This window comes from Balaenoptera borealis (genome assembly GCF_965194805.1).
Source record: "Balaenoptera borealis genome assembly, chromosome: 2".
In the NCBI taxonomy this organism is placed as follows: Eukaryota; Metazoa; Chordata; class Mammalia; order Artiodactyla; family Balaenopteridae; genus Balaenoptera; species Balaenoptera borealis.
In genome coordinates this window covers 99,628,655-99,656,144 of record NC_138867.1, presented here as the reverse complement: position 1 = coordinate 99,656,144, position 27,490 = coordinate 99,628,655, and the positions used below count along the sequence as shown (strand labels likewise).

Below are 27,490 nucleotides of genomic sequence, written 5' to 3'. Positions count from 1 at the left end.
AATTCGTATAAGAATGTTTAATATGAATTAAGCAGATCACAGGGTCTGATATCAAACTGTCCTTAAACCACAATGCATTCACAACTCTAGAAATCCACAATATGAAGCACCACACAAAAAGCAGAATTCCTTAAAGCAACCATAATTAAGAAAATCAACAATTTTAACATTTTAAAACTAAAAAAGCAATCTCAAAAACTGTTTTTCATACAAGTAGTATTTTGACTGGTTACCATGTAAGTTACATACCTGCTGAGATTCTTGTAAAAGCAAAATCAATTCCATTCTCACAGATGCAAGACCCCCACCATGGGATCCATGCAGTATGCAGTAACTAAGAAACATCCTCAAGAGTGACTGGTATTTCAAAAGCCACTGTCTTTTTTCCTGAAAATTTTCTCTCAGTTGTTTCACTTTTGTTTGATGAAGCAAATCTTCAGCATCTTCATTTAATCCAAATGCATCTCCATTTTCGCCAAATGCAGACTGTAATTCTTCAGGATCTGAACAATAGTCACAAGTTCTCTGAAGGGCTATCACCTCTTTTTCAAGCCAGTGGTACAGCTGGTATCGCAATTTTCCACCATCTATTTCATATCCCGTAGATAAAGTACGAAGTTCTACTGTGAGAATGTTTAAACATGCTCTAAATTTTAACTGAACTGCAATGATATCTTCTGATGGATTTAAAATGTCATTTTCATCTAGTGTGCTGAGAGAGTCTGTGTACTTAGAACTCGTTTCATCTATTTTTTTCCCTATTTTTCTCTGTAAAGGTTTTAGTTCTTTCATTGAAACAGGGAGATCCTCATTTTCTACATCGTTATCACTGTCCCATTTTAATTCTAAAGAGTCATCCTGAAACACAATACTTGGTTGGCTCCAGTCAAAAGAAAGAGTGGAGTTTGACTGCTTCTCTGAGGAACCCTCTGAAGAAGATCCAAAACCATTCATCAGTGACTGTGACCAATCAATAGCAGAAGACTTATCTTCCCTTGCATCCAATTTGAATGGAGAAGAAGGAGAACAGACTTTACTAGTATCCAGAAAACTAGATGTTCTACAAAAAGGTTTCGTTTTTTTGATGACTTTTGGCATCTTTGATAATACTTCCAAAGCCAACATAGGGCAGCCAGCTTTTAAATGAGCACTGGCAGTAGTAAAAAATAATCTTCTTTCACTTAAATTAATTGTTCCTGCCAGTCCACTTTTTCCTGTTAAACTCATGTGTGTGGAAAACGCATCAGATGATCCAAAATGACGTCTCAGCAAAAGAGGATGTGTTCTTAGATAATTGTAGAAATTAAAAACGGCAGGATTGCATGCTGACATCATGACTTGATCTGAAAGTAAATTCATTTTATGAGCCAAGAGCCATTTTCTCTACCATGGCACCTTTATCTACTTGGTCTTGTGAGAAAAATTTAAGAGACCAAACTAATCATAGCAGTGAATAGACAAGAACACATTTGTAATGAAAGCGTTCTAACATAGTAGGAAAACAAAGATTATGCTGATTTCACATCTCTTCAGGTAACAATCTAAGACATTTTAAAACATCCAGTTACACACTCTTAGTTCTTTTTCTCCTACTTTCCTGGCCACTCCTTCTCAGTCAGCCTGCTTTGCTAGATCTTCCTCATCTTCTCTACTTTTAAATGCTGAGTGTCCTAGAGTTCAGTACTTGACCTCCTTTCTATCTACACTCTGAGTGAACTCCTACAGTCCCATGGCTTTAAATACCATCCATATGTGATAACGTGCACATCTCTATTTCTAGTCCCAACTTCACCCTGTAAATCTAGAATACTATATCCAAAGGCCTACACTACATTTCCATTTACATGTACATATTCTTGCCTCAAGGCCTTTTTATTTACTGTGCCCTTGGCCTAAAAACCAGATATCTGCACTGACTGATTACTCACACATTTCAATTAGGTCTCATCTCAAAGGTCACCTTATCTGAGAAGTCTTTTCTATCTAAAGCAACACTCTCCAAATCTGCTCCTAGCCTTCCCCCTATCACTTATCTATTGTTCAAACTAAAAACCCAGGAGTTAAACTTGACTCTCATTCCCTTCATATTCCATATCCAATTCAGTCCTATCTAGTCAACCTTAAAATTATAGTTGAAATCCAACCACTTCTCTTTCCCTGTTTATCACTATTTTCTTCAAAACATTTATATTCAAATGTTGATAACATCTATGTTCAATAAGAAAATCCAAAGTCCTTGGTTTTCAAAGGATTTAGCTTCCTGGGGGGGGAAAAAAATAAAAAATAAAAAACTGTATACATAACTCTGTCTCCCCAACTAAACCATAAAGTCTTAAACCATGTATGTCTTCAATCTGCTCTGCATTATCCTTAGCACCCAACAGTGTGCTCTGAACCTGACAAACACTAATAAAACTCTTAATCATTAACATCTTAGAAGTATAGCTTACCATCATCCTCTCTGATAGGTTGCTTTATTAATGTTTCCAGAGCACTACTATAATCTTCTAAAATCCAATATGCCATACTCCGAAGAAAAGGATCATAATGCATATTTATATTCAACAAATTGAGTTCACTGACAGGGGAATCAATTCCCAAAACTTTCTTACGTAAAATAGATTTGTATGTTGCAGATGTATCAAATTCAGATTCATAGAGTCTTGTTATTACAAGAGCCAACTGAATGTCATTCAGTTTCTCAAGACATACCTTCAAAAACAAGAAATATTGTTTATAAATAAGGGTATCTTTCATTTTAAGGTAAACTCAATTGACTCACTAATAACTAGATGAACACAAAGTTTTATTAATATCTGAAATCAGTGAACAAGGATAATAAAACATATGCTGCTTGCTTCAGCAAATCTACTTGACAACATTTATGTTAATTTACCTGGTAGTACTAAATACATATTTGCAAAAAGAATTAGCCTCATGAAAAAATACTGAATAATTCCTAACAGCATCAATTCAAATGACATACTTTGTTTTATTCTTGAGCTTTTACCCTTCCCATCCACCTCAGCAGACTATAATGTTTCCAAATCAAAAAGATGTTTTGATTCACTTGACTGAAACTCTGAGCAAAAGGGCAATTTGAGACAGAAATGTTACATTTTAAATATTTATAACTTTTTGTAAGGTTTACTTAGAAATAATTAGTTAAAAATTTGCTAAGGTTTGTCAACTAACACACAGCCAAATATACGTCCGAATATGTTTAAAGTGATAGGACAAATATTTTATTTTTTTAACCTGTTCATAAATATTCTTAAGAGTCAGATCAACTACCTATCTCTACCAACCAACACAACCTGGTTAATTTTAATTCTGTATAAATATCATTCACGCTAAATGACAAAATTTTAAAGTCACCATTAAATATTACAGTTACTTTAGGCATTAAGCCTTGTGTTAGTTCCACTATACTTGAGTTGAAATTAAAAAACAAAATTGAGGGCTTCCCTGGTGGCGCAGTGGTTAAGAATCTGCCTGCCAATGCAAGGGACACGGGTTCGAGCCCTGGCCTGGGAAGATCCCACATGCCGCGGAGCAACTAAGCCCGTGCGCCACAACTACTGAGCCTGAGCTCTAGAGCCCGCAAGCCACAACTACTGAGCCCACGTGCCACAACTACTGAAGCCTGCATGCCTAGAGCCCGTGCTCCACAAGAGAAGCCACGACAATGAGAAGCCTGCGCACCACAACGAAGAGTAGCCCCCGCTCACCGCAACTAAAGAAAGCCCGCGCGCAGCAACAAAGACCTAACACAGCCAAAAATAAATAAATTAAAAAAAAAAAAAAATTGAAACCATAAAGAGCTTAAAAGGATGACAACGCTATTTTTTAAAAAATTCATTCATTACCTCAATTGCATCTCTGAGGCAACCAGCTAAAAGAAAAAATGCTGCCGAATGTTCAAATCTTTGTTTTCCTAACAAAGAAAAGGCATTCTTTAAAGCTGCTTTACGCCATCTCTCATCCTCAAAATTGTGTCCAAAAAACTGTGTCATCTTGGAATCTTTTTGGGATCTATAAAGAAAAAAGTTTGAAAATTTCAGAACATAATGTTTCTACATCAAAACCAATTGTTATAAAGTTAGCCACTTAAAAGTTAAGACTCAAAAGAAACATGTACCAGTTCATAAATTACTATACATCTGCTGCTTTTCTGAGCAAAAATAACATTTATGGTAAACATTTACTTTTCCATATAAATTTCAGAGATTATTGAAAACATTCAAACTACAAAGAAACTACATTAACAGCACTGTGAGAAATTATTTTTAAATCTATACAAAATATATAATTTATATTAACTTCTGTGCTATTTTACCATTTATACTTAATCAACTGCCTTTACCCCACTGCCCACCTGAAGATGAATCTGATGATAAAAATCCAAGGAATCTGTCCTGAAGCAAAATAATCCTAAAAGATCTAGTCTCTTAGAACTGTTTGATACCATGATTTTCCCCCAAAGGTTGCTGAACATATGGATATACCTAGAACTGAACCCCAAACGAACAGTGAACTATTTACGGTGATCACGTTCACCAAGTCTAGCTGAGAACAAGTGAAAGAGAAAAATTCTAAATGACCCTAGCTCAAGAATGGGGTCAGGGCCCCTAGAAAGAGGGTGGTTTGGAAGGATAGCCTGATCCAAGAGCTCCTTGATAGGGCAGAGGGTAGATGTATTTTCAAAGCTCCACCAATTCATCTTCTTCCCCACTGCAGATAAAGTTTCTGGTTTAGTTCTTTGTTCTACAAGAGCATCATGAGAAGTTATTAAAATAGGCAAAAAAAAATGTTTTTCTGGACTGATAAACCTAAAAAAAGCTAATGTGCCTCATCAAGATTCTTCTGCTCTGTAACCTGGGCTTCTTTCATATGAAATCTCTTAAATACAAAAATAACTAAGAATCCACATGAATCACACTAACAAGAACAACAAATCTTTACTTCATACTCTATGGAAAGTTTTTCATTTTGAAGCAGTTTTTTCACCTACCTATATAATCCCCAAATCACAGCTTTTTTTTTCATTGCAAGGTAAAAAATGGCAGCATCTAAAGGATCATTCTTTTTATAGAAGGCTGCTTTGGCTACCTATAATTAGAAAATATTGGTCAAAATTTCACGGTAACAGTTTTTAAGTAAACAAATACTTTCCTTCATATACGAGACTGTCATACATTCTCTACTTAAATGTTCAATAAACTAAAAAATATGTGTATGAACGCATGCATGTATATGTAAATTTATTTATTCATTTATTTTATAATTACAAAAGTAATCATGGTGGTGGCCTCCAAGATTACAAAGAGATGGAAACAGGACTACACTTTTCATTACAAACTCTTCTGTACTGTTTTATTTTCCTAAATGTGTATATATATTATTTTCTATTTATCAATAAAAAATGCTAACATATCAACTAGCAATTTAAGAATTAGAATATAAATTTTTAAAAATTATGCTATTTTGAAATATAAAGACTATTTAAAAGCATTTTACTGCTAAAAAAAAAAAAAGAGTAACAGGAGAGGAAATATGGACTATCATGTAAATAAACATGCAATATATATTAATTCATTTTTACACCAAAATAAAACACTCACCTTTTCTATGCATCTGCGTAAGATGCGGGTATTCCGGACCCACCACCCCACACCCATAGCTCTAAGTTCAGACCATGTGGGATCATCTTTCTGCATTGCTGGCAACATGTTCAGCAGTTCTTCTTCTGCTACTGAATGAAAGGCCCAGGCAAAATGACTAGTAGACAGGCCTGAAGAAATATCAAAAATAATGTTTATAAGAAATATAAATATGATTATTAATGATGATCAGAAATGTGTGTTCCATATTTGCAATATAAACGCCTAAAAGTTTATATAAGACTCACAGAGTTATAATTGTTTGGGGTTATAATTGTTTGTTGGAAATAAAATATGATTATATAATGATGATCAGAAATGTGTGTCCCGTATTTGCAATATAAATGCCTAAAAGTTTATATAAGACTCACAGAGTTATAATTGTTTGGGGTTGGAGGGAATATGGGCTTTTTTTCTTGCTTCTCCAAGTAACTCAATCACATCAATATTTTCTACAATGAGCATATATTTTCTATAATTAAAATATATATTTTTAAAAAGATAAGGAAAAATGCTTATGGGCAAATGCCACTGTGCTGAGTCTTTCTATTCTCTAGTATGTCTGACATCCTTTGGTCAACATTTGTTGTGTGGATTTAATTCCATGGAATCAAAAAAGCATCAAGGAGACAGTACAGCTGGTGAACAGAACTTAGGACTGCAAAAACTCTGGAATCAGAATGCATAAATTAAATTCTAGCTCCACCCTAACTAACTATATAACTTTGGGCATGTTACTTAACCTCTTGATTCCTCAATTTTCTTATTTACAAAATGTGAATAATCATGGCACCTACCTCATTACATTGTTGTGAGGATTAAAAGAAATAATATAGTTAAAGCATCTGGGATAGTACCTAGCACATAATAACTTTTATTACCCCATAATAACTATATTAATAAGATATTTTTATATTTATAAAGCATCATTTACATCAGCAAGTCTCTCAACCTACTGGCCCACACATGTGGTGTTTATCGTTCAGCTTTTATTTTGCCTCTTCACATTACATTTTGTTTAGTATTACTGAATTAAGTATATGATTAATTATAAGATGTGGCTTTGACTTATACGAATATATGAACTCAAATTTTTAACCTAGTATACAGTGCCAAGGAATCTGAAATGCCTACTATACCCAAGTCTTTGGAAATAAAGAAACTGTAATTAAGAAACAAACAAACAAACATCTATGCTGTGAATGGACTGTTATTCTAAATTATTTTTAGATTCCTATTATCTTTCAACTGAGTTTAATAATTTTTCATAAATAAATAAATAAATACATAAATACATAATCTGACTTAGAATTTTAGCTTCTCTTTTCCAAAGCTAAATGCAAAATGAAAGGAAGGAGGAAGCAGAAAGAGAAAGAAAGGCAACAAGAGATGGAGACTAATGAGCACAGGTTGAGCTGTAGAGTCCCAACAACACTGTTTAAACCTTTAGATCCAATAATCCTGGAAGCCAGCTCTATCTCTTAAACTTGGGGGGCACTGAGTCAATAAATATCTTATATTGCTTAAATTATCTTAAATTTAAGTAAAGTATTTCTATTACTTTGGGAGTCCTGACTAACAATATAAAAGTATCTGAAATGTTATTAAACTATTATCTGAAATACACATTAATGTTAACAGCAGTTTTGGGGGTGGGTGGATTTTTATTTTCTATGTTCTGTACTCTGTTTTGTAAAACAACTAAAATTGAGTATGTATTATTTCTATAACAAAAATTGTATTCAAATTTTGGGGAAAAATGAATTTAGATAGAAGTCAATTAAAAAGGAGAAAAAAGAAAATTTAAGGAAATTAAAGAGAATGAAACAATACTAATTGGTCTTTAATGTATAATGAATTTGAAAACATTACACATAATATCCAATTGCCTCATTTCCATTTCTTCATTAGCTCTTTCCATCTACCAAAAGAATTCCAGTATTTTTAAGCAAAGAAGATGAGATGAAAGCAAACATTTTTAACATAAATTAAGGAAATTCAGAATGTGTCAAAGTTGTCGGCATTAGGCATTATCGTATCTGGGCAAAAACAAACTTAAATGTTCTTAAGCCTCTCTTCTACTCGTCTTACTTCCTTTTACTAGATTACTGCCAAAATCACCTTGGTGAAGGAGTTGAGCTCGATAAGCTGGAAGAGAAGTTGTAAGAAAAGTATGAAGTCGAACAGCCAAAAGAAATTTTAAGCCACATTCATCAAGAGTTTCTCCACCTATAAAAAAGAAAAAAAAAAAAAGGTATTTTTACTTGTAAAAACGCATTTCATTAGCAAAACACAAGTAAATGCTAATAATTCTGGCAAGCAGGGTTATGTCACAGCACCAAATACAGGGACAAAACATTGTGAAACTGACAAAAGTTATCAGTCTAAATATTATCTAATATTTCTTTTTCCTATACAATTATACATTACAGAAAAAAGTTGTATAGTTAAATAATTGAAAAAATAATAAAGAGAATGAATTGACTCAGGCTCTCTGACATATTTTTAATAATATAATCTCCTCTGACATGAATATTTTAATTTAAATGTGACTCAATTTTAAAATAGTTTAACCTTCTCTGTAATATTATCCATATTGATTCAAGTCACATACCCATTCCAATAACTGCTAACACTGGAAGAAATGGCTGTATGGTAAGGAGGCTTGATTTTTACTTTAAATGAATAAACACTTGTAATACAGTCACATCAAAAAATAATATCTACTAATAATATTTCATGTTACAATTCATGACCAACTTATTTTTTCTTAAAGTTTTAATTTTTATTATTGTTATTCTTTTTTCTTAAATTTACCCCACATTTTCCTTTCAAGGGGTGCATCCTACTGACTTATATCTGGTGCACAACGCTAGACTGTTAATCATATCTTATATGAAATCTGATGGGAATTCTACAAATTTATTCATAACTCAGGAGATTAAAAACAAAAAATGCTCATTGGGTGAGGAAAAGACCTAATTTTATTAGGCTTGCTTGCTGCTATTCTAGGAAGGAGTATACCTTAAGGTTAATTTTTTTTAAAACCTCAATATTAAAAAACCCAAATTAATAGTGAATTATTACAATGTGAAAAATAAATAAAGAAAGAAGAAAGCACCTTTTATTTTGGGGTTTCTAAAGTAATTATTTATTAAGAATGTTAACTTTTGCTAAACTCAAAAGCAATTAGTTGGATTCTTAACATTATTAAGTAGACAGGTAAAAATGACTTGGCATAATGAATCTTTGTGTACTTTCTCAGAGTACTATGATTTATGGGATAAATAATATATATTCAAGTTAAAACTATTGTGAAGGCAACAATGATGATTTTAAAAACCTTCATGGCTGTCATTTTTACAAAAATTATTTAAGATTATTTTCTGTGAAAAAAATAAGTAAAAATATTATCATCAAATTTTCTTCTAATCCTATACCCAATTTAATTTTACCTTGGCTTCTGTCTCTGCTTTCTCCAATATCAGTGCTGGTAGTTGCAATTGTATCTGCTAAAGCCATCAAAGACATCTGCTCCATCCGGCTGAGTCCTGGTAAACTAGAATGAAGTAAGTGGCCAGAAAGAACCTGAGCATGCTCAGGACCAAAGTAAGTTGGACTGTATTGTGAAAGGTCAATAACCCTGGGCTTTGTATTTTCTTCATCCGTCTTTAACACATGACTATCAGTCATTAAAGCTGACATCTGAAAAAGCTCATCATAACTTTCTTTTGACAACTGGTTTGAGTTATTTAAGGTACTCTGATTACTAGATTTCTCCAAGGATGAGTAATAGCTATCATCATCTGCTGCAAGTAAGGCATATAAAGGAAGTGGAGGGACAGAATCGATTTCTGTGTAATCTGTATTTTCACTCTTGTTGAATGCCTGGGGGTCTCGAGTAGTACTTCCACTAGCACTGATGGTGAGAGACCTAAAGCGGCGCTCATGATTAGATTCGGCTTCATTCAGAGCCACAACTTCCCCAGCAATGCACTTGACAAGATGTGACAAGATGGCCTTTGCTCTCCGAACTTTGCCAAGATCCATAAGTTCCAAAAGCTGCAAAGGATGGTACTGAGGTAAAGTTGGGGAAAGAACATGAGCTGCTTCAAAAAGACCTGAATCTTCCATATCCACAGAAGGATCAAGCGCAGTTTTCTTTCCACAGATTTTCTGTGCAAGACTGGTCATGGATCGAGTCAGGGTTTTCTTTGGAGGATGTAATCCAGAACTTGATGAGTTACTCTGTTTTATTAAACTTATTATAGATGGAGTGCTCCCACTGTATGAATCTGTTGTAACAGGTTCTTGTTTAGAAGATGGCTGCCATTGGGAATATACATGCATTTCACAATCCATTCCTACCACCAGGATGCCATCACGGACCCATGATAAAGAAACAGGAAAAGGTGGAGCGCCTTCTACAGAAGAAACCAAGTCCACACTTCGTAACAGTACAAATTTAGAAAGAGGCACAACTTTAGTACTTTCCCAGAGAGGAAATGCCAGGCTTTCCTTACCCGTCTGTTCTTGTACCTTGCCAGCCAGGGGTCCATACATAAAAAGTTTTGATCCAATTCCTACAGTCAGAATATGAGAACCATCTTCTCTAGACATCCAATCTAAGTGAACTAAACGCTTTGTGTTTGATGTGACACTCTCTTTACTGGATAAATATACCTCTTGTTTATTATAGGCCACTAAATTGCTATCAATACTAATGCCAGAATCCAACACTGTATTTAACTCATCTAAATGAACTGTCTGTTCAAGGACCCAGCATGAACCTCCTGTAGACTCACATTCAAAAATACTTACATGCATCACAAAGTCCTGAGAACATCTACTATTAGACGTAGGCTGCTTATATGCTACTGCTAAACGATTTGTGTGTGCACAGCTGACTTCTATAGGCCTACCAGGTACAGTTATACTACTATTGCTCTGCAGTCCATCTTCAATAAGTAACGGCCATTCTTCCCAAATGTATATAAGATCCATTTCTCCATTCTTTGAAGTGGCAGATTCTCCATCTGTTACTCTACATCTCCAGAATCTTACTTTCTCATCTGAGCATGAAGTTGCCAATAAATAAGGAGCACTGCATATGGGATATATGGAAGAAGAACTCAGATGTCCTAAAACAAAAATAATCCATTAACAAAACGTCAAATTTGGTTAAATAAATCTGTTTTCTTGTACTAAAGGTTTTAGTCTTTTGCATGAACTAGTGTTAACAACATGACAGTCAATATTTAGCTTAAGGATCAGCAAGATCAGTAAGACGCTTTTAATGACGTCAAAAAGGTACATAAAAAGGACATTATTACCAAAACCTAGAGCTGAAAGAGAACTCCGTAATAATTTATAAGTAAGGACTCTTGACTAAATGTGTAAGTATCTTATGCTTAAATCAAATAGCTAGACTAAGGCAGAATTAGAAAACCTAAATTCTAGTCCTGGTTTTCAACCCAGCATTCCTTTCGCAACTCTTTGCTAGCATTATATATTGTTATAAATCTTATTTTAAAGATACCAATACATTTAAAAAAATTTGTCAATATTCACTGGCTACTTCTCTATAATATTTTTTAATACAATTTTTTGAATGGCTCACGCTTACCTAAGTACTAAAAGGGTCCTCCTCCACGATTGAAGTGTATTTCATATAAATGACGCTGAGAAGATTCCTAAGTGGGACATACGTTTGCTTGGGCTTAATGTAATTACATACTCTTTAATTTCCTAAATCAGGGGTTGACAAACTTTTTCTTAAAGGGCCAAAGGTAACAACTAGGCTTTTCTAGCCACAGAGTCCCTGTTGCAGCTACTCAACTCGGCCATTGTAGAACAAAAGCAGCCATACACAAAAGTAAACAAATAGGTAGGTGTGGCTACGTTCCAATCAAACTTACTTACAAAAAGGTAGGTGACCCATAGTTTGCCAATCCCTATCCTAGACTATTAAACATAAACTGCTAATCGTAATACAGAAATGTTATACAGAACATTTATTATATTTTAAAAGCATATTTCAACATAAGTTTTTCCTTAAGTCCTCAAGGACTTGGCAGTACTGCATAAAGACACAATTAACATTGTCCATTAGTTTCTCTGAACTGAACAGAGAATAAAGAGCTTACCCTTCCCAAAAGTCTCGGTTAAAAAAAAAATTCTCAAGACTAGGAAAAAAAGCTTTTATGACATGCTACTGTTTCTGCCAAACAAAACAGATTTCTTCTTTTGCCCTAGGACTTCTTTTTTCTTCCAAACTCAACTTGCGCCAAGGATTATTTTTAGAAACATCTTCAGTTTCTCTTAGATCTGCCATATAGTTTTTTTTTAATAGAATTCAGTAGTGAAGATTATACTGTTCTGGCTAAGGATAACAGCTCTTAAAACTGTGTCAATACAAAAGTCATTCTATTTCAAACTTTAACTTTCCTTGCATTGATGCCTCTTTTATTAAAATATACAAAAAAAAACCCAGAATGTAAAAGTTATCAGGACACTGTTAATACTCCTGCTAACTTCACCAATTAGAAAAGATTAAGTACCTGATAATGTGGCAAACTGAAAAGCATTCAAAGTAATTAGTCAAAAGTGGTAGACAAGTAAAGAAGACCAAAAACCCACACTGTGACTATGAAAATGAAAGAACTAGGTGATAAAAAGATGGATTTTTGTCTTCGTTTTCATGATACCCTTGATACCTTGATCTTTTGTGTACACTGGAATCACCTGGAAGGCTTGTCAAAACAAGACTGCTGGGTCCCACCCCACAGCTGGTGATTTAGTAAGTCTAGGGTGTGGCCCAAGAATTATTATTTCTAACAACTTCCCAAACAATGCTGATGCTTTTGGTCTGGGGACCACATTTTGAGAACCACTGCCCTAAGGATAAAGATGACAAATACACATATCAGGAACTACACACTTGGAATCCTTCACAGCACAGAGCTCCAGGCAGCCAATACCAGCGTTATCAAAGTCGGCAAATAAGGTGCAACCCCATTGTGATCTCTGCCCTGGAAACTTTCGCTTTGTCTTCACAAAAGGATAATAAAAATTTGTTTTGGAAATCAATATTTAAGACCACAACTGGCTGACAAATGCCAGAGTCATCTGAAAATGTAATGAGAAATTTAAAATTTTAATTTAGGGTACTTAAAGATATTCTTTCCATTTCTGTTTCTGTGTAGATTTAAAAAGTGGGAGTTGCACCTATTTTTAAATACACAGTAAATACTCATGCATTATGAAGTTTGATTAGTCTCTTTTTACAAAATTTACACACCTGCTGATGGCTTAACACTTATTATCTCAACTCCTTCTGGCAAATGCAACTCTTGGCTATAAACCATTTCTGAAGACAGAGTCAACTTGCTGGTACTCTGGAGATTTGCTCTGCAAGCCTGATACTTCTGTGAAAAAGGGGATAAGATCTTCTCTGGAGAAGAAGAATAATGTTCTTCTGGCTGCCAAACTGCTTCAGATATTTTTCTATCTACTTTTTCATCTATAAAACATAAAAAAAGAACCAAAAGCTGGGAGAGAAACCCTATAAACATTACAATTGCTACATTTTATAATCCAAAACTGCCTTATAAAAGACAAAAAAGTTAACATATTAATATGATGCTTTACGGCAAGAAAATCAGAGAATTGTTTTCTTCTTAATTAACAGAATAAACTATAATTATCCTTTCTCAGTAAAAACAGCTTTTAAAAATATCCACTGAACCATCTAACCATATATAATTTGTTAACCTAAGCCTACTTAAAGTTTAAAAAAAAAAAAAAACTCACCCAATGAGACAGGAATGGACTTCAAATGCAAATTCCACATGTGTAACAATGAACGGTTGTCTTGGGTGCACTCTATTACAATTAGGTAGAATTTTTCCGAAAATCCATTAGGTGAGCTGCCTGTTGGTATAAATGGTATATTTCACTACTAACATGGAAAGCTGAGATAACTTTATATATGATATAAACATTATATCAATTTATCTTTGCCTAACATACTCTACATTTTATTTCTCATTTCATGAAAAGTTCTTCTTTACCTGCATCAGATAATATTCTGTCTTTTCCTAGTCTTTTCTTCTCAAGGTTATTCAAAATGAAGTCTTCTTGGAAAACATGAAGCAGCTGGGTTTTTCTGCCTTGCTGAATGCAAATAAATACTAATGTAAGTTGACATACATTATTATTTACCTAATGCTAAGTGGCCAGAAAAATAATACTTACAAGTTTGGTAATGGGATCTAACGCAATAATGCATCCTGGCCTGGCTGTTGACTGTTGACTTACGATGTTAAACACTTCACCAACATATTTCTGTTTTTGAAAAAATGGATATCTCCTTTATTAAACAATTTAAAAAAATAATAACAAATGACATAATATTTCAGGCATAACAGACAAATAATAAGTAAGTTCAGGTGAGACTAAATAAATTCACAAGTCCCTTTCATTATAAACATTTTACGATTTTACAAGGCAATTACACAGGAATGAACAGAGTTACAGCTCAGCTGGTGCAGAGAAAACCAAAAGCAATGCTTGGTAATTGTTAAGGGGAAAAAAAGTATTTTATATTTATAAGTGTGAAAGACTGACTTCAATCTCATGGAAATGTTCTAAGAATTAAGGTTTTTTAAGCATTAATTTTGACAAAGAAAGCTAAAGAAACAAGTTAACATACTATTTACATATGCTGATTTCTTGAGCCACTTATCTCCTGACCGCTCTAGTCAAGCTCACATTGTTAAATTCAATGTTCATCATACTTGATCTATCAGCAGCATTTGATTCTGTTGATTACTCCTTCCTCCTGGAAATAATTTTCTTCATTTTGGCTTCCATTATACACCACACTCACCTCACTTTTAGCAACAGAATGCCCCAGGGTTCAATCCTCCTAACGTTTCTACTTTCCAGCTATAGTCTCTCCCTCAGTGATCTCACTCAGCTCCACAACTTTATATTCTGACAACTACTTATTTTCTATCTTCAGACCAGGCCTCCCTCAAAACTCCAGAGACTAGCTTACTAGATCTCTTGGATATCAAACAGGCATTTCAAAATTAACATGTCTAAAGCCCGGCTCTTGAATCTCCCTGTTCCTCAAAATCTGCTGTTTAGGGACTTCCCTGGCAGTCCACTGGTTAAGACTCCACACTTCCAATGCAGGGGGCGCAGGTTCAATCCCTGGTCAGGGAACTAAGATCCCACATGGCGGGCAGCGTGGCCAAAAAAAACCCCAAAAACTGCTATTTATACTTCTCATCTCAAGGCAAACCTTGGGAGTCATCCTCTTTTTCTCACACAAACCCCATATCCAGTCCAATCCTTACTATTCAATGTTCAAAACACATCCAGATTTGACCAATTCTTATCATCTTTATCACCACCATCTGCTACCATTCTAAACCCCTTTAATTCTGTCCTAGACTACTGTAATAGCTTCCTGAATTGGTCTCTCTGATAACACTTCTGCTTCCCATGTCTAATCTATATAACAACCAGAGTGATCCTTTTAAAGCCTAAGCCAGATCATATCACTGTCATTCTCTTCACTAGTTTTTATGTCATTCAGAGTAAAAGTCAAAGTTACTCTCAATACAATCTGGCCAGGCTCACTTTCTGACTTTATTTTTGACTACCCTCCACCTCACTTATTCTGCACCAGCCACAATGGCCTCCTTGATGCTCCTTACATACCAAACATGCTCTGGCCTCAGGATCTTTACACTGGCTCTTCCTGAAATACTCTTCCCTCTACATATCCATATAGGTAGCTCCTTTATCTCCTTCAGGTCTTTACTCAAATGGTACCACTTCTGTGAGGTTTTCCCTGATCAGCACTTTACTTGGCACTCCCTACTACTTTTGCAACATTGTTTCTCTCCAAAGTATTTATTAATATATTTTTACCTTTTTTCTATATTCTTTCACTAGAATGTAAGCTTAGATTTTTGTCTGTTTTGCTCACACCTAAATTTCCAGCACTTAAAACAATTCCTGAAAAACAGAAGGCCCTCAAGAAATATACGTTTCTACTATAACACTATATATGTTTTGAAAAACTTTGTGTTCTGTAAAACCATGCCATAAAAATAACAGGGAAAAAACAAGATTGGAGCAGACCACTGACACCTATGCAATTCTGTAACCAGAGCATTAACAAAGACATTAATTGATGGTTGAGAGGACAGTTTGACTCTCCTAAACAGGAAGCTCAGTATGGCTGAAAGTTACCTCAGGGCATATTTAAAAACACAAAAACCAAGAGAATGGAAATACTGGCTTGTTGGAGGTGCTGAGACAATGCAGATGGTGGGTTGCTATTAGTTGGGCACAGGAACAAGTGCCCTCTGTCATAAGACAAAAACTTTGCAATGGTGTTGAAAAAACTCCTGCCTGTAGTGCAACCAAGCTGAAAGCTCTTTCCTCTTGGTTAAGACTAAAAATCCACTCCTGTTATTTCAACTTCCCTTGCCTAGAAAAAAACCTGCAGATGAACCAACATAATTCCACATTATACTGTCAGTAGTCCCCATTTATCTCTGAGCAAAGAAGTACAACAAAAACACATATTGTAGGACACTAGACTCTACTTTTGGAATGAATGAAAGATATGGTTTCTTTTTAAAGGAGGTTAGAATCACTGTAAGAGTACAATGAAAATGTGAAAAAAATTACTAAAAAATATACACATTTTATTACAAATTATATGTCATAATTCTAGAACATGCCCAATAAGTATAAATTAAGTATCTAAAAACACATTATATTCTTAGCTTCAAAAGCCATTTACTTACAGAAATTTCAGGATTGGAAAGCTCATATAGAAGTTTCTTGGCATCAATAACTGCTTCATATAATCTCAGATATTGTCCATCACTTGCTACAAAGCATGCACTAGGAGAGTTGCAGTATGCACCTAGATATATTTTAAAAACATTTGAAATTTAACTCTTAAGCAATAATATCAGAAAATCTCAAGTTCTTAAATAAAAATCAGAATCCTTACCTAGACAATAACTGGGTATAAGAGTGGGCAGCCATGCCACATTGGAAAATGCAGAAACATGAAGAGAATTAATCCGGGCAAGCTCAGAAACACCTCCAGAAAAAGACAATGGCCCGACTGGATCAACTCTCCAAAGAATAAGCTCACTGTACACTGCATTGGGATCCTGAAAGGCCATGTCAATAGTGCTTTTATTCTGTTGTGCCAAAGAACATTCTTCAATATTCACAGCACCATAAGGTTCCTTTTGGTTATCAACATCTGGTGTCCTTAATGCATTATGGTGTGACGTTGTCAGCAATAATGGTAATACTGAGTGACAAGCTAAATCATTAAGATGAAAGCGATGACCACAATATCTGGATTTGTGGGAAATACTGAGAACTGTAGAAAAGGCAGATTCCTCGGCAAAACTGACAAGCCATTGATTCAGGGAGCCGTCAGCATGCTTTGAAATCATCATAACATTAGGGGTAAAAATGCTTAATTTTAAACTATTAGTTGATTTACTGTGACCAGAAGATATAAGCATTGACGTGGAACGTGTCAGGCTGGAAGTTTTTTGTTTCCCTTGCTGAATAGCCAAGTCAACATTCTTGGTACAGGCATACATCACTATGCTTTTACAGAGAGAGTTTGCATCACCTGTGGGGAAAGCTACAGGAATTCTGGAAACAAAGGACACCTAGAAGTAAGAAAGTGAGCATTAGAATTCATGAAATTATATAAAGAGGTTTTACAAAACAGTACCCACATTTAACAAGAAGTGGCTCTCCAGAGATCATAAAAATAATACCTGTACTTGACGAAACATACCAGGCTGGTATTCATCCAGCCAATCCACATGCCAAACCAGCAAAGAGCCATCTATGGGATGAATACTGAATAGCATGTCTGCATTTTTACTCCATTCAGACAGAAGTACTTCAATCTGATGATCAACGGCAGCTGATGGTAATGGTACAAAACTTGAATTTGGTACCAATTTATCACTGCCCAATTCCTTCTTTTCAAGATTTATTTTCAGATCATCAACACCGTCATCGATCTCTATAAGCAAAAGGGTTCATGAACCAAGTAAATACAATCAAGCTACTACTAAAAATTAAGAAATATCTTTACAAATGCATTCAAAATGAAAAACGTAAGTTTTCATATAAACAAGAAATGGGGTTCCCTTTAAAAAATAACTTTGCTCCAGGAATATAAGGCCACGGAGTTAACTCAGTACTCAGAAGGCCTATAAGGCTGATTCAGCGGATTATTAGTAGAAGGACTAATACTAGACTGGAAAATAGGTAAACTGGTTTCTAAACCCAGATGTACCACAATTAACTACTTAGAAGTAAGACACAGTACTTCTCTGGACCCTAGTTTTGCTCACGTTAACATGAGGGAGTTGAAATTAGGCTGAATTTTTAAAATATATTATTGGAATGTAATTTGTATTTTCTTCATAATGTCAGATTCATAAAACCTAAGTCAACCACACTAGCCATCCTCTAGGTGTAAGCATTTATAACTGATATGAAACCTTAAAGAAACTATTTTAAAGAAATACATTTTATAGTGCCTAAGATTTTCTTCAACACATGCCAACCTATTAATACAAATAAGTATGTATATTCTGACCTCTACATCCCAGCCCCTATTCCTGGTTAGGAATACAAAGCCTTTCTTAAGAGACTCTCAAAAAATGTTAGCTTGTTTACCAGATTTTAAAAATTAGTCAAGACATAAAATCATTAAGAAAAAGAAAAATAACTCAACAGAAAATTAGGCAAAAGGCACGAAGAGGCAAACCACAGAAGGGTTAACATAATTCTGCTCAATTTAACTCAAGAAAATTCAAAGTAGATGATTTGCAATAGTCTATAATAAACCTTGGAAAAGATTAAAAAAAAAAAAAAAAAAAAAAGAAAATTCAAAGTAAAACAAGACACCATTTTGTCCATATCAACGGCCAAAAAATAATAAAAAGATCCAGTGTTGGCAAGGATGTGAAAAAAGGATATCTGAATATACTTAGAGGGAACATATACTGGTAAAACATTACTAGAGGGTAATCTGACAGAAGTTATTGAAATTTAAAAATGCTTTACACTATGCTAATTCCGCATCCAGGAATCTACCTTACAGAAAAATTCACACAAAGATGAAGAGATGTGTTACTGTACCATTATCAGTATATAGTGAAAAACAATTTAAATCAATTTAAATGGCTATCATCAGAAAAAATGCTTAAGTTTTCTCTTGAGTCTCTTGACTCAGGAGCTGTTAAAAATAATGAGAAAGAAAAGTGCCCGTTACTGAATTTAAAAAGCAAGCTGCAGCACACTATTTTCATTGAAAAATGAACTCCCATAGTACAACTTTTTAAAAAAACTACCTTTATGCATATATATGTGTGAGCATAGAAAAGAATAAATCTGGAAGGACACTCATCAAACTTAACAATATGGAAACTTTATACATGCCTGTATTGTTTAATTTTAATTTTTTTTTAAAGGAGAACGTGCAATCTTGTAATTAAAACAAACAACAAAAACATTTTTGATTTCTCTCTCTCTACTTGACTGAGGCTGAATGCAAACCTTAAGGCCCTAGTGTACTGCTCCTCAAACTTTAATATACATACAACTCATCCGGGAATTTCATTAAATTACAGATTCTTGTAGCTCCAGGTGGAGCCTGAGATTGTACATTCCTAATAATGACAATGCTGCTAGTCTGCAGATAGTCCTCTAAGTAGCAAGACCCTAGTGGCTGACAGAAGCATAAGTATGGAGAAGTCCAAGTCCCTATATCATCATCAGGAAAGAAGCCACCTGGAACAGGAACATCTACATTGGATTATTAAATGAGCTAGTCCAAATTTGTATTAAGCCACTGCAATTTGAAGGTTATTTCTAACAGTAGCTGGTGTTACCCTAATATAAAAATCTTTGCTATTTTAAACAAAACTTTATAATTTTTATCCTTCTTAAAGCTTTACCTTCATCAGATTTTACATCTGCCTGATTAGAGTCTTCTACACTCATCTCAGAAGATGGTTGTTCAAAACTTTTTCTAAGTTGTTGTAAAAAGACTTCCATGGACAAAGAAAAATGCAATTCTTTATTGTTTAGCCAGTGTACCACAAAAGGTCCACTCTTCTCTTCATTTTCACTTAGACTCAGAGACGTAATAGAAGGAAGAAGTGGAATGTCTATAAAGAACAACAACAAAAAAAATATTAAAACTTCTATCATGCTAGCATACAAAACATCCATGTCTCTCATTTTTATTATTTACTGTTACATTTATCTTTAAACCTCTGCCATACATTGTATTTAACCTATAAATAAGACTCACAATATAATGGCTCACACAATTATTATTAATGAAAACAGACTTAAATGGTAAATTTAATACACTTATTGTAAAGGAAATAAAATTATACATTCTACATTATATACCGTAACTTATTTATATATACATATATACATTTTTTCTATAATTTAAAAAAATATTCTCATTAAGAAATATGTCTATAATTTGCAGACATGTTAATAGGGTAGTCTTCTTAATTTGTATAGAAACTTTGGTTAGAAATATATTTTGACCTGATCTACCATTAAAAATGCCATCATTAGGTTGTCAAAGGAACCAGTGATATGTTTATCTCAACAGCAACAACTTTCTTTTACTTAACAGACTCTCATATTAACTTTTTTCATGACCTACCTATCTAAGATAGATACTTATTTATTAGCATCAAGATTGAAGTTAGATAGTATGAAACTGAGGTTCCCTTATATTCAAGAAAAGCATTCAAGACAAGCCAACTCAGCTAAAAAAAATTGTTCCTTGGTATTACTTTTGAAATCATTGCTAAGTATACTGAAGTACAAATTCAGAGTAAATTGTGAAAAATGACAATCCTAACTTAATAGAGGTAAAGAAAAATTTGTCTTTCATTATTAAATAAAATCCAAATCTAGATCATGCTGGTGTCTGCTGAACATTATAGGCTGGAATGGATTCAGGGAAGGTAGATAATTTTCTCCAGAGCAAATCTACTGATTTTTTTTTAAAAGGAAATATAAACAATTTTAAGTATTTGTTCAAACACCGTCTATTGCTGGATACCAATAGGAACAGTATTATAGGGGATGAATGGTAAAAGAAAGGATAGAATAATCTTTTTCCTGGTGGGAGGGAGGGAGATGCAAGAGGGAGGAGATACGGGGACATATGTATATGTATAGCTGATTCACTTTGTTATAAAGCAGAAACTAACACACCATTGTAAAGCAATTATACCCCAATAAAGATGTTAAAAAAATTGTTTTTCTGTCCCTTCTTATTGGCGTTGGGTTCTAAGAGTTGATGGATATTATCTAATCCAAGAGCTCTGTTTTACTCTATATTCATTAGTGTAATTATTTGATTAATATTTATCTATCGCCTACCTAGTTATATGCTTCATAAGAGCAAGGACCACACTGTTTTGATCACTACTGTATCTCCAGTTCCTACCACTATCTCCAGTTCCTATACTGGCACAGACTAAACACTCAATAAAACCCTTGAGGGGCTGAACTGCCAATCTCACTGTTCCTAGGTAGATACACAATAAATAGTGTTAGGGTTTGAAAGAGTGTCCCCAAGAAAACTAAATGGGTAGGATTTTCTGATTTTCAACTTACAATCAACTCAGAAGAGATAAGCAATGCCTAAAGCAGATAACAGGCCTAGCTGTTAAGTACACAAAACTAGGGGCTTATGCTGACTTTTAGCAGAAGCATTCTGGCTGAAAAGATACTCACATTTCCTTTGCCTCCTGACCTCACTCAAAGAATCTGATAAAGTCATTTTTTATGAGAAATCTTCATGGAAAGCGTATAAGAACTAGAACTAAGAAAACATGCTATTATGAACTCCTCTCCTGTATCATTTTCCATTGATGGACAAATAAGTGAAGCCATATCTGAGTTGAGCCTTGCAGGAAAGTCATTCTAACAGACCTAATTTAGGGAAAGGAGTTCTCTCACAAGATCTAATATAGCTCCTAATATTATTATTTTGCTTTGATTTTCCCTACATGTATGAATTTTTCTTAGGGACCTACAATCTAAAGAAAGGTTTTAGAGTTTTCCTTATTGGAAGGTGGTCAGGGAGATGTTACACAGGAACTTAGGGTTTCTTTTTTTCATAATACCTCAGCCTTTTCCATTAAAGTGAGAATTCAAGCTTTCTTTATTCTCAAAATATTGTCCTTTACTCAGCAAAGACTTTCAAAATTATTCCACTGACCTAGAGTTGCCTCTGGATACTATAAGCGCTGACAATGTATGTTTTTTGATAAGGTAATAATACAATTTCTTAATAAAAATAATTCAATATTCTCCCATTTACACTTTCATGACTCATGGATTTTGGATTCTTCTAGAGCTGGGACTGTTGTTAACCATATAAAATTTTAAAAATCAGCAAATACTCTTTATCCCTACCACAGGTATCTCAGCACTTTTTAACTTATCAAAGTACTTCTCACTTTGATTCAAGTAACTAATGGACTGTATTTATTGCTATGTTTCTTGAAGAATGCAATACTGCAAATCCAGAGTGTTATATGGAAATAAATTATGCTTAATTTATGTTTAAGAGTATCTCAAAATACATAAAAACTCATCAACAGTGGTTATCTTCTGGGGAGGAAGACTAGGGTGGAATAGAGGTAAAAGGAGGATTTTACTTTACACTTCCTGTACAGATGGCATTTATCACGTGCAAATATTATTTTTAACTTTTTTCCCAGTAATATTCTAAGGTTCCACTTTAAATGCCCCAACTGTGGCCACCTGGTTTTTAAACTCACAGAAAATATTTACTAAATGACGAACACTTCAGTCTTCAAATTCATAGATAAACCCAGGTATTCTAGATCTTTCAATCTATTTCATAGTACCTATTGACTACAGAGATAAGTTTCTTAATTCTTCCAGTTATAACTTCTGCATATTTCTGCCCTATTTCTGAAATGGCTCCAAAGATCAAGTACGAAACACACTGGTTTCATGTGAACAACTATACAATAATTATAAACTACTACTCTGAGGTGTTAACCTCAAATCTCAACTTTTGAATAAACTAATACAGAATCTCAATGACTTATCAAGATCTAAAATTACAGACCAAATCACAGACTTAAGAAGCAAACAAGTAAACAAAAACTTCTTTTTCTATAATCAGTGAGCTGGCTATAATGAAAAGTTAGCTAAGAAAGTCACCTACAATTTTTTACTTACTAAAAAAGTAAAAGTATAACTTATTGGTTATAAAAATCGATCTACTCAATTTGAAAAACATTTTCTGAACAGTGCTTTATTACCCGTGGCTGGGTTGATGCTGGCTGCAATATGAAAGTGGCAAAGTGCATTGGCATGCAGTGGAGTGTTCCTGTGAACGTGGTGAGGATCTTGCTGATGTGGCAGGTATCCAGTATGTGCTACAAGTGCAAGTGATCTCCTCCGACCTCTACGAAAATGTTTCAGATTTACCTGTGAGAATAAAAACAAAGTCAAACAATGCAAAACAAAGTAAAACTAATGCCTATATTGTCATAAGCATATATGTATAGGTTACATAATGATTGTTAGATAGTACATATATCCTATTTCAGATGAGTTTATATGTACAAATATCTTGCAGTATTTTTGTACAGCAAACTTGAAACCTGGAATAAGCCTGGAACTTAAACTGCTTGACTCTTCTTTTAACCATCACACAATACTTTATATTTTTATTTAATATTTTCTAAGAATTAATTTCCTAAACTTAAAAAAAGTTTACAATGTGTCTGTGGAAAATGATGTCCCTATGTATACTGTTCTCTTTGTATCCTCAGTTTACTTGCTATGACCACAAAGCACTGAATAAAACTACCATCATACATTAGGATGATATTTCATAGTTTACAAAGCACTTTCACAGAGATCATCTCATTTGACCCATAAAGCAGACAATGCAAATATTGTTATTCTCATCTTTCATATGATAAAATAGTTTAGAGAACACAAGGTCACCTAAAAGTGGAACAAAGGTCTTCAGATTCCTAGTCAAGGACTTCTTTCAACTATTATTACACATAACCATTCTATCAGTGGTTGAGTCTCTACACAATATATACTTAATTATATTCTGTGTCACTAGAATTCTATCTAAATTTGAGAAACAGTGGTTCCATATTCATACAAAACATTCAAAGATAAATCATTTTTAGGTCACTTTCTTGTTTTCAATATTAAGAAAATAATAAGAAGAATCTGTAACTAGTCTATGTTGAATTAGCCCCAACACCAAAAACTGACTTTTACTTTCCATTCTATAGTAATTAGTAAGGTAAATAATTCAAGTTCTTGGAGATTTGGAAGATAACAAATGTAGAACAGAATCTGATAAACTACTCTAATCATTCCTGTAGTTATGACAGGATGAACACCCCAAGCTCTAAAGAAAGAAAAATAATAAATTATTTTTACAGTCAAATCTTGGCATTCTCAGATCTTAATTTACGTTATTTTAGCTAAGTCAAGTATAATCATCCTTTTGTTATCATCAGTTAACCTAAGGTTAACTTTGTAATTATAGGCAGTTTTATGCTAGACAAAATCCTTAAGAATACTTGTTGAACCCAAAAAAACCCAAAAATTTTCTCAGAACTGTTTTCCTAAGACATATATGTTTTTTCATAACTATCCATGACTTTGAATATTAATTAAGATGAATGTTACAAAAAAGGCCATGTACGAAAGATTTTAAAACTTGTAGGAAATAACATCTAACAAAAACACTCACATCTAAAGCATTTTGAACTCGTTCTTTACTGGAAGCATTTCTCTTGAAGTTATTTGTTAAATTAATTGGTTCAGTCCAATGGTTGCAGTCACCTCCATAGAGCAAACAATCATTTGGTAAAAATGTCTCTACCCAAAGACGACATATGTTATCTTTGCAGCAAGTCAACAGTACATTACATACAGAAGCCCTAAGGAATAAAAAGATTTTAGAGGCAAAAATATAAATTTCCCACAGTATTACATTCTACAATGTTTCTATAATTATTTAAATGCACACAACTAAGGTATCAATGAAGAAAATGTCAATATACATTTATGTAATGTATTTAGTCAAAGCCATTACAACTGAGTTGAGTATTTGATTTCATCACAGCAAATGCTTGCTAACCTATTCTTTTCTGCCTGGAACTCAGTAGTTCCTATTTCAGTAATCTAAGATTCTTCTTACATCTAAAGAACAAAAACTGAAATCATACCATACTCACTCAGTTAATAAACAAGGAAACAACCTGACTTCTTCTATTAAAATTTTCTGATTTATTCAGTGGATGTTTATTTGAATTATTTCACAATGCTTCCTTTTTACTTCCTGTAAAGGTACATGCACTTGTCACTAATAAGCTAAAGTAACCAGTACACTTACTCTTTCCTTGCCTAACATATGACAAAAGCAGTCAAGTGCAATAGAAAAATTCATGATTTTTTAGTCACCTCCTTCATTAGTCATTTTTGACTTTCAGTGAATTTACTGTCTTGCCACCCCACAAAATAATAACAAAACAATTACATATATGTTAATAAATCTCATAAGCATCAAGAGCTCAAAGGCTGAAACCCTATTAACAAAGACTACCTTTCTACTGGATAACCCAGCAAATTAAAAAAAAAAGAAAGTTGCAATATCCTATAATAGACACTTATTCAAACATATCTGATTAAAAGAGAACAATCAGTAGAAGGTTTCTATCAAGTAACCCAGTAAGTTAAAGAAAAAAATTAAAATATTCCGTAGTAGTCACTTTTTAAAACAAACGTATCTACTTGATTTAAGAAGAACAATAGCAAAGGGGAAGAAAAGGGAGAACAGCTTGCTTTGTCTTGGTAGCTCTCTCCTTCAGGTTCCCTCCTCTGTTGTAACACCTCCCTCCCTTCCCCTCCCCCTCTAGGTATACTCCCCTACTTTTCTCCCCTTTCCATCTACTCTCTGGGCTTCTCTCCTTCTGCTTTCTCCTATAATTCTCTGCTTCTCAGCCTCTCCAACCCACCCTCCCTTTCCACCTCTCCTACCTCTCACCACTACCCCCCTCCTAGGGCCCCTCTTTCTTCTTACCTTTCCAAACCCTCTGTTTCTCCTTCCTTTCCCCATCCTTATGCCTCTCCCTCCTCTTCCTCCTTCATTTTTCTCCCTCTTTTTTCCTCTATCTCCCTCTGACCTTTTCCTCCCCTCCTTCCCTCTCTTAGTTTCTCTCTAGTACATTTACATACACACAAGCAGTAGCAATGAGATTAAAAATAAAAAGAAACAAAAGAAAATACAAAAAGGCAATATGGAAGTTCAAGGTTCATAGTACCAATCAGTAAATGGCAGAATGGGAAGAAGAAAGAGCAGAAGATAGGAGACTAAAGGGCTGAACAGACAGCAATCAGGAGAGGTACAGAACTTAGGCAAGACCAACAAAGCAAGCTAAAAAGCTGCACAACTCAGAAGCATGGACAGGGCTTCGACCCCAGATGACTCTCTTCAGGATACCACGCCTTACAAATAATGCCACGCCTTACAAACAGCTGGCAGGTAATATAAGCATGGCATAGAAGAAATATCCTGATGTATTTGAGGCACTGCTCAGGCAATACCTCCCCCTTCCTCACTTCTTCATCAAGGTATCTTATTCTCTCTCCAATAAGCATATCATATTCAGGTATAGCACTCTCCCCCCCAACCAAAAACAATATATATATATATATATATATATATATATATATATATATAAATGAATGACCTTATATGGGGCAACCATGTGATGGTATCTGCAACAGCTGTCCTATCTTTTTTTTTTTTTAATTTTATTTTATTTAGCTGCCCTATCTTGATGCAACAACAGGCTAAGATGCTTTTGAAACTAGTTATGTAGAACCAACTTTTGGAGGTTTTGGGGGGATATAACCAGACCTCCCAACCTGTCCTACATGCATCAATTTTTAACTTGTAAAGAAGTACATGCTCATTACAAACACTTCCCCATTCTTCTCTCTCAAGCCAGCAGGCCCTTTGTATAAAGTATTACCATTTGGTTAAGCATCTTAATTTTAAGATTCCATATCAGAAAGGATAATGGTCTTTGATGGGATCTCTTTCATCCTCATGAGAAAGGGTCAGCCTTCCCACTATATATCTGCAGGCAGCTGGTGAAACAAAAATGAAAACTAAAGGAACTAAGGGAGATTAGCTGGTTCTTTAATGAAATGGATCCAAAAGTGAAATTCTGGAAACCCTGAAAAGATGCCATAACTAACAGAAAAGTCTAGTTCTGTATCAGTTCCCTATGCTGTAGAATTTAGTTGATAAGAGATAAACTAAGCAGGGCAAAAAAAACACCTAATATGCCTTTTTGCTGTCATTGGGCATTCGTAATGCCCCAGTTTAAGGTACTGCCTCTGCGTCCACCGTGATCACTTTTGCCAACACTGAGTGAACTAGGTCAGGAGCAGATGTGACTGTCCTCTCTCAAAAGATACAATATTTCACAAGCCTCTTTTTCAGTATTCTGGTGGTCTAACTGGCTGCATATGAAAATACCTGGAATAGAAGAAGAAATCAGCCTCCGAAATAATGTAATCTTCTGATAGTTCTAAAAGGTTAACAGTTTGTGATGACAACTATTTTTACTTTACGTTTGTCATAGCTCATTCTATTCTAAACACGTTTTTATACGTGTGGG

At 34.2% G+C, this 27,490-nt stretch overlaps 1 protein-coding gene across 5 annotated transcripts in view; it reads right to left on the bottom strand.

The window, feature by feature from the left end:
• The window catches only part of DMXL1 (Dmx like 1), a 130,748-nt gene that overhangs the window by 71,334 nt on the left and 31,924 nt on the right, over positions 1-27,490 (bottom strand). For all 5 annotated transcript variants that reach the window (XR_014239005.1, XM_082374683.1, XM_082374680.1 and 2 more), the window contains exons 8-24: positions 24,550-24,739; positions 23,084-23,252; positions 19,703-19,915; positions 17,504-17,757; positions 16,708-17,392; positions 16,496-16,617; positions 13,920-14,009; positions 13,736-13,838; positions 13,476-13,595; positions 12,964-13,185; positions 9,119-10,804; positions 7,785-7,892; positions 5,625-5,794; positions 5,015-5,112; positions 3,870-4,035; positions 2,451-2,712; positions 250-1,343 (exon numbers count right to left, since the gene is read on the bottom strand). Coding sequence is in view for 4 of the 5 variants with exons in the window: in XM_082374683.1 (XP_082230809.1) it covers positions 250-1,343; positions 2,451-2,712; positions 3,870-4,035; positions 5,015-5,112; positions 5,625-5,794; positions 7,785-7,892; positions 9,119-10,804; positions 12,964-13,185; positions 13,476-13,595; positions 13,736-13,838; positions 13,920-14,009; positions 16,496-16,617; positions 16,708-17,392; positions 17,504-17,757; positions 19,703-19,915; positions 23,084-23,252; positions 24,550-24,739 (5,752 nt within the window). In the remaining variant the exon portion in view is untranslated. The remainder of the gene's footprint in view (positions 1-249; positions 1,344-2,450; positions 2,713-3,869; positions 4,036-5,014; positions 5,113-5,624; positions 5,795-7,784; positions 7,893-9,118; positions 10,805-12,963; positions 13,186-13,475; positions 13,596-13,735; positions 13,839-13,919; positions 14,010-16,495; positions 16,618-16,707; positions 17,393-17,503; positions 17,758-19,702; positions 19,916-23,083; positions 23,253-24,549; positions 24,740-27,490) is intronic.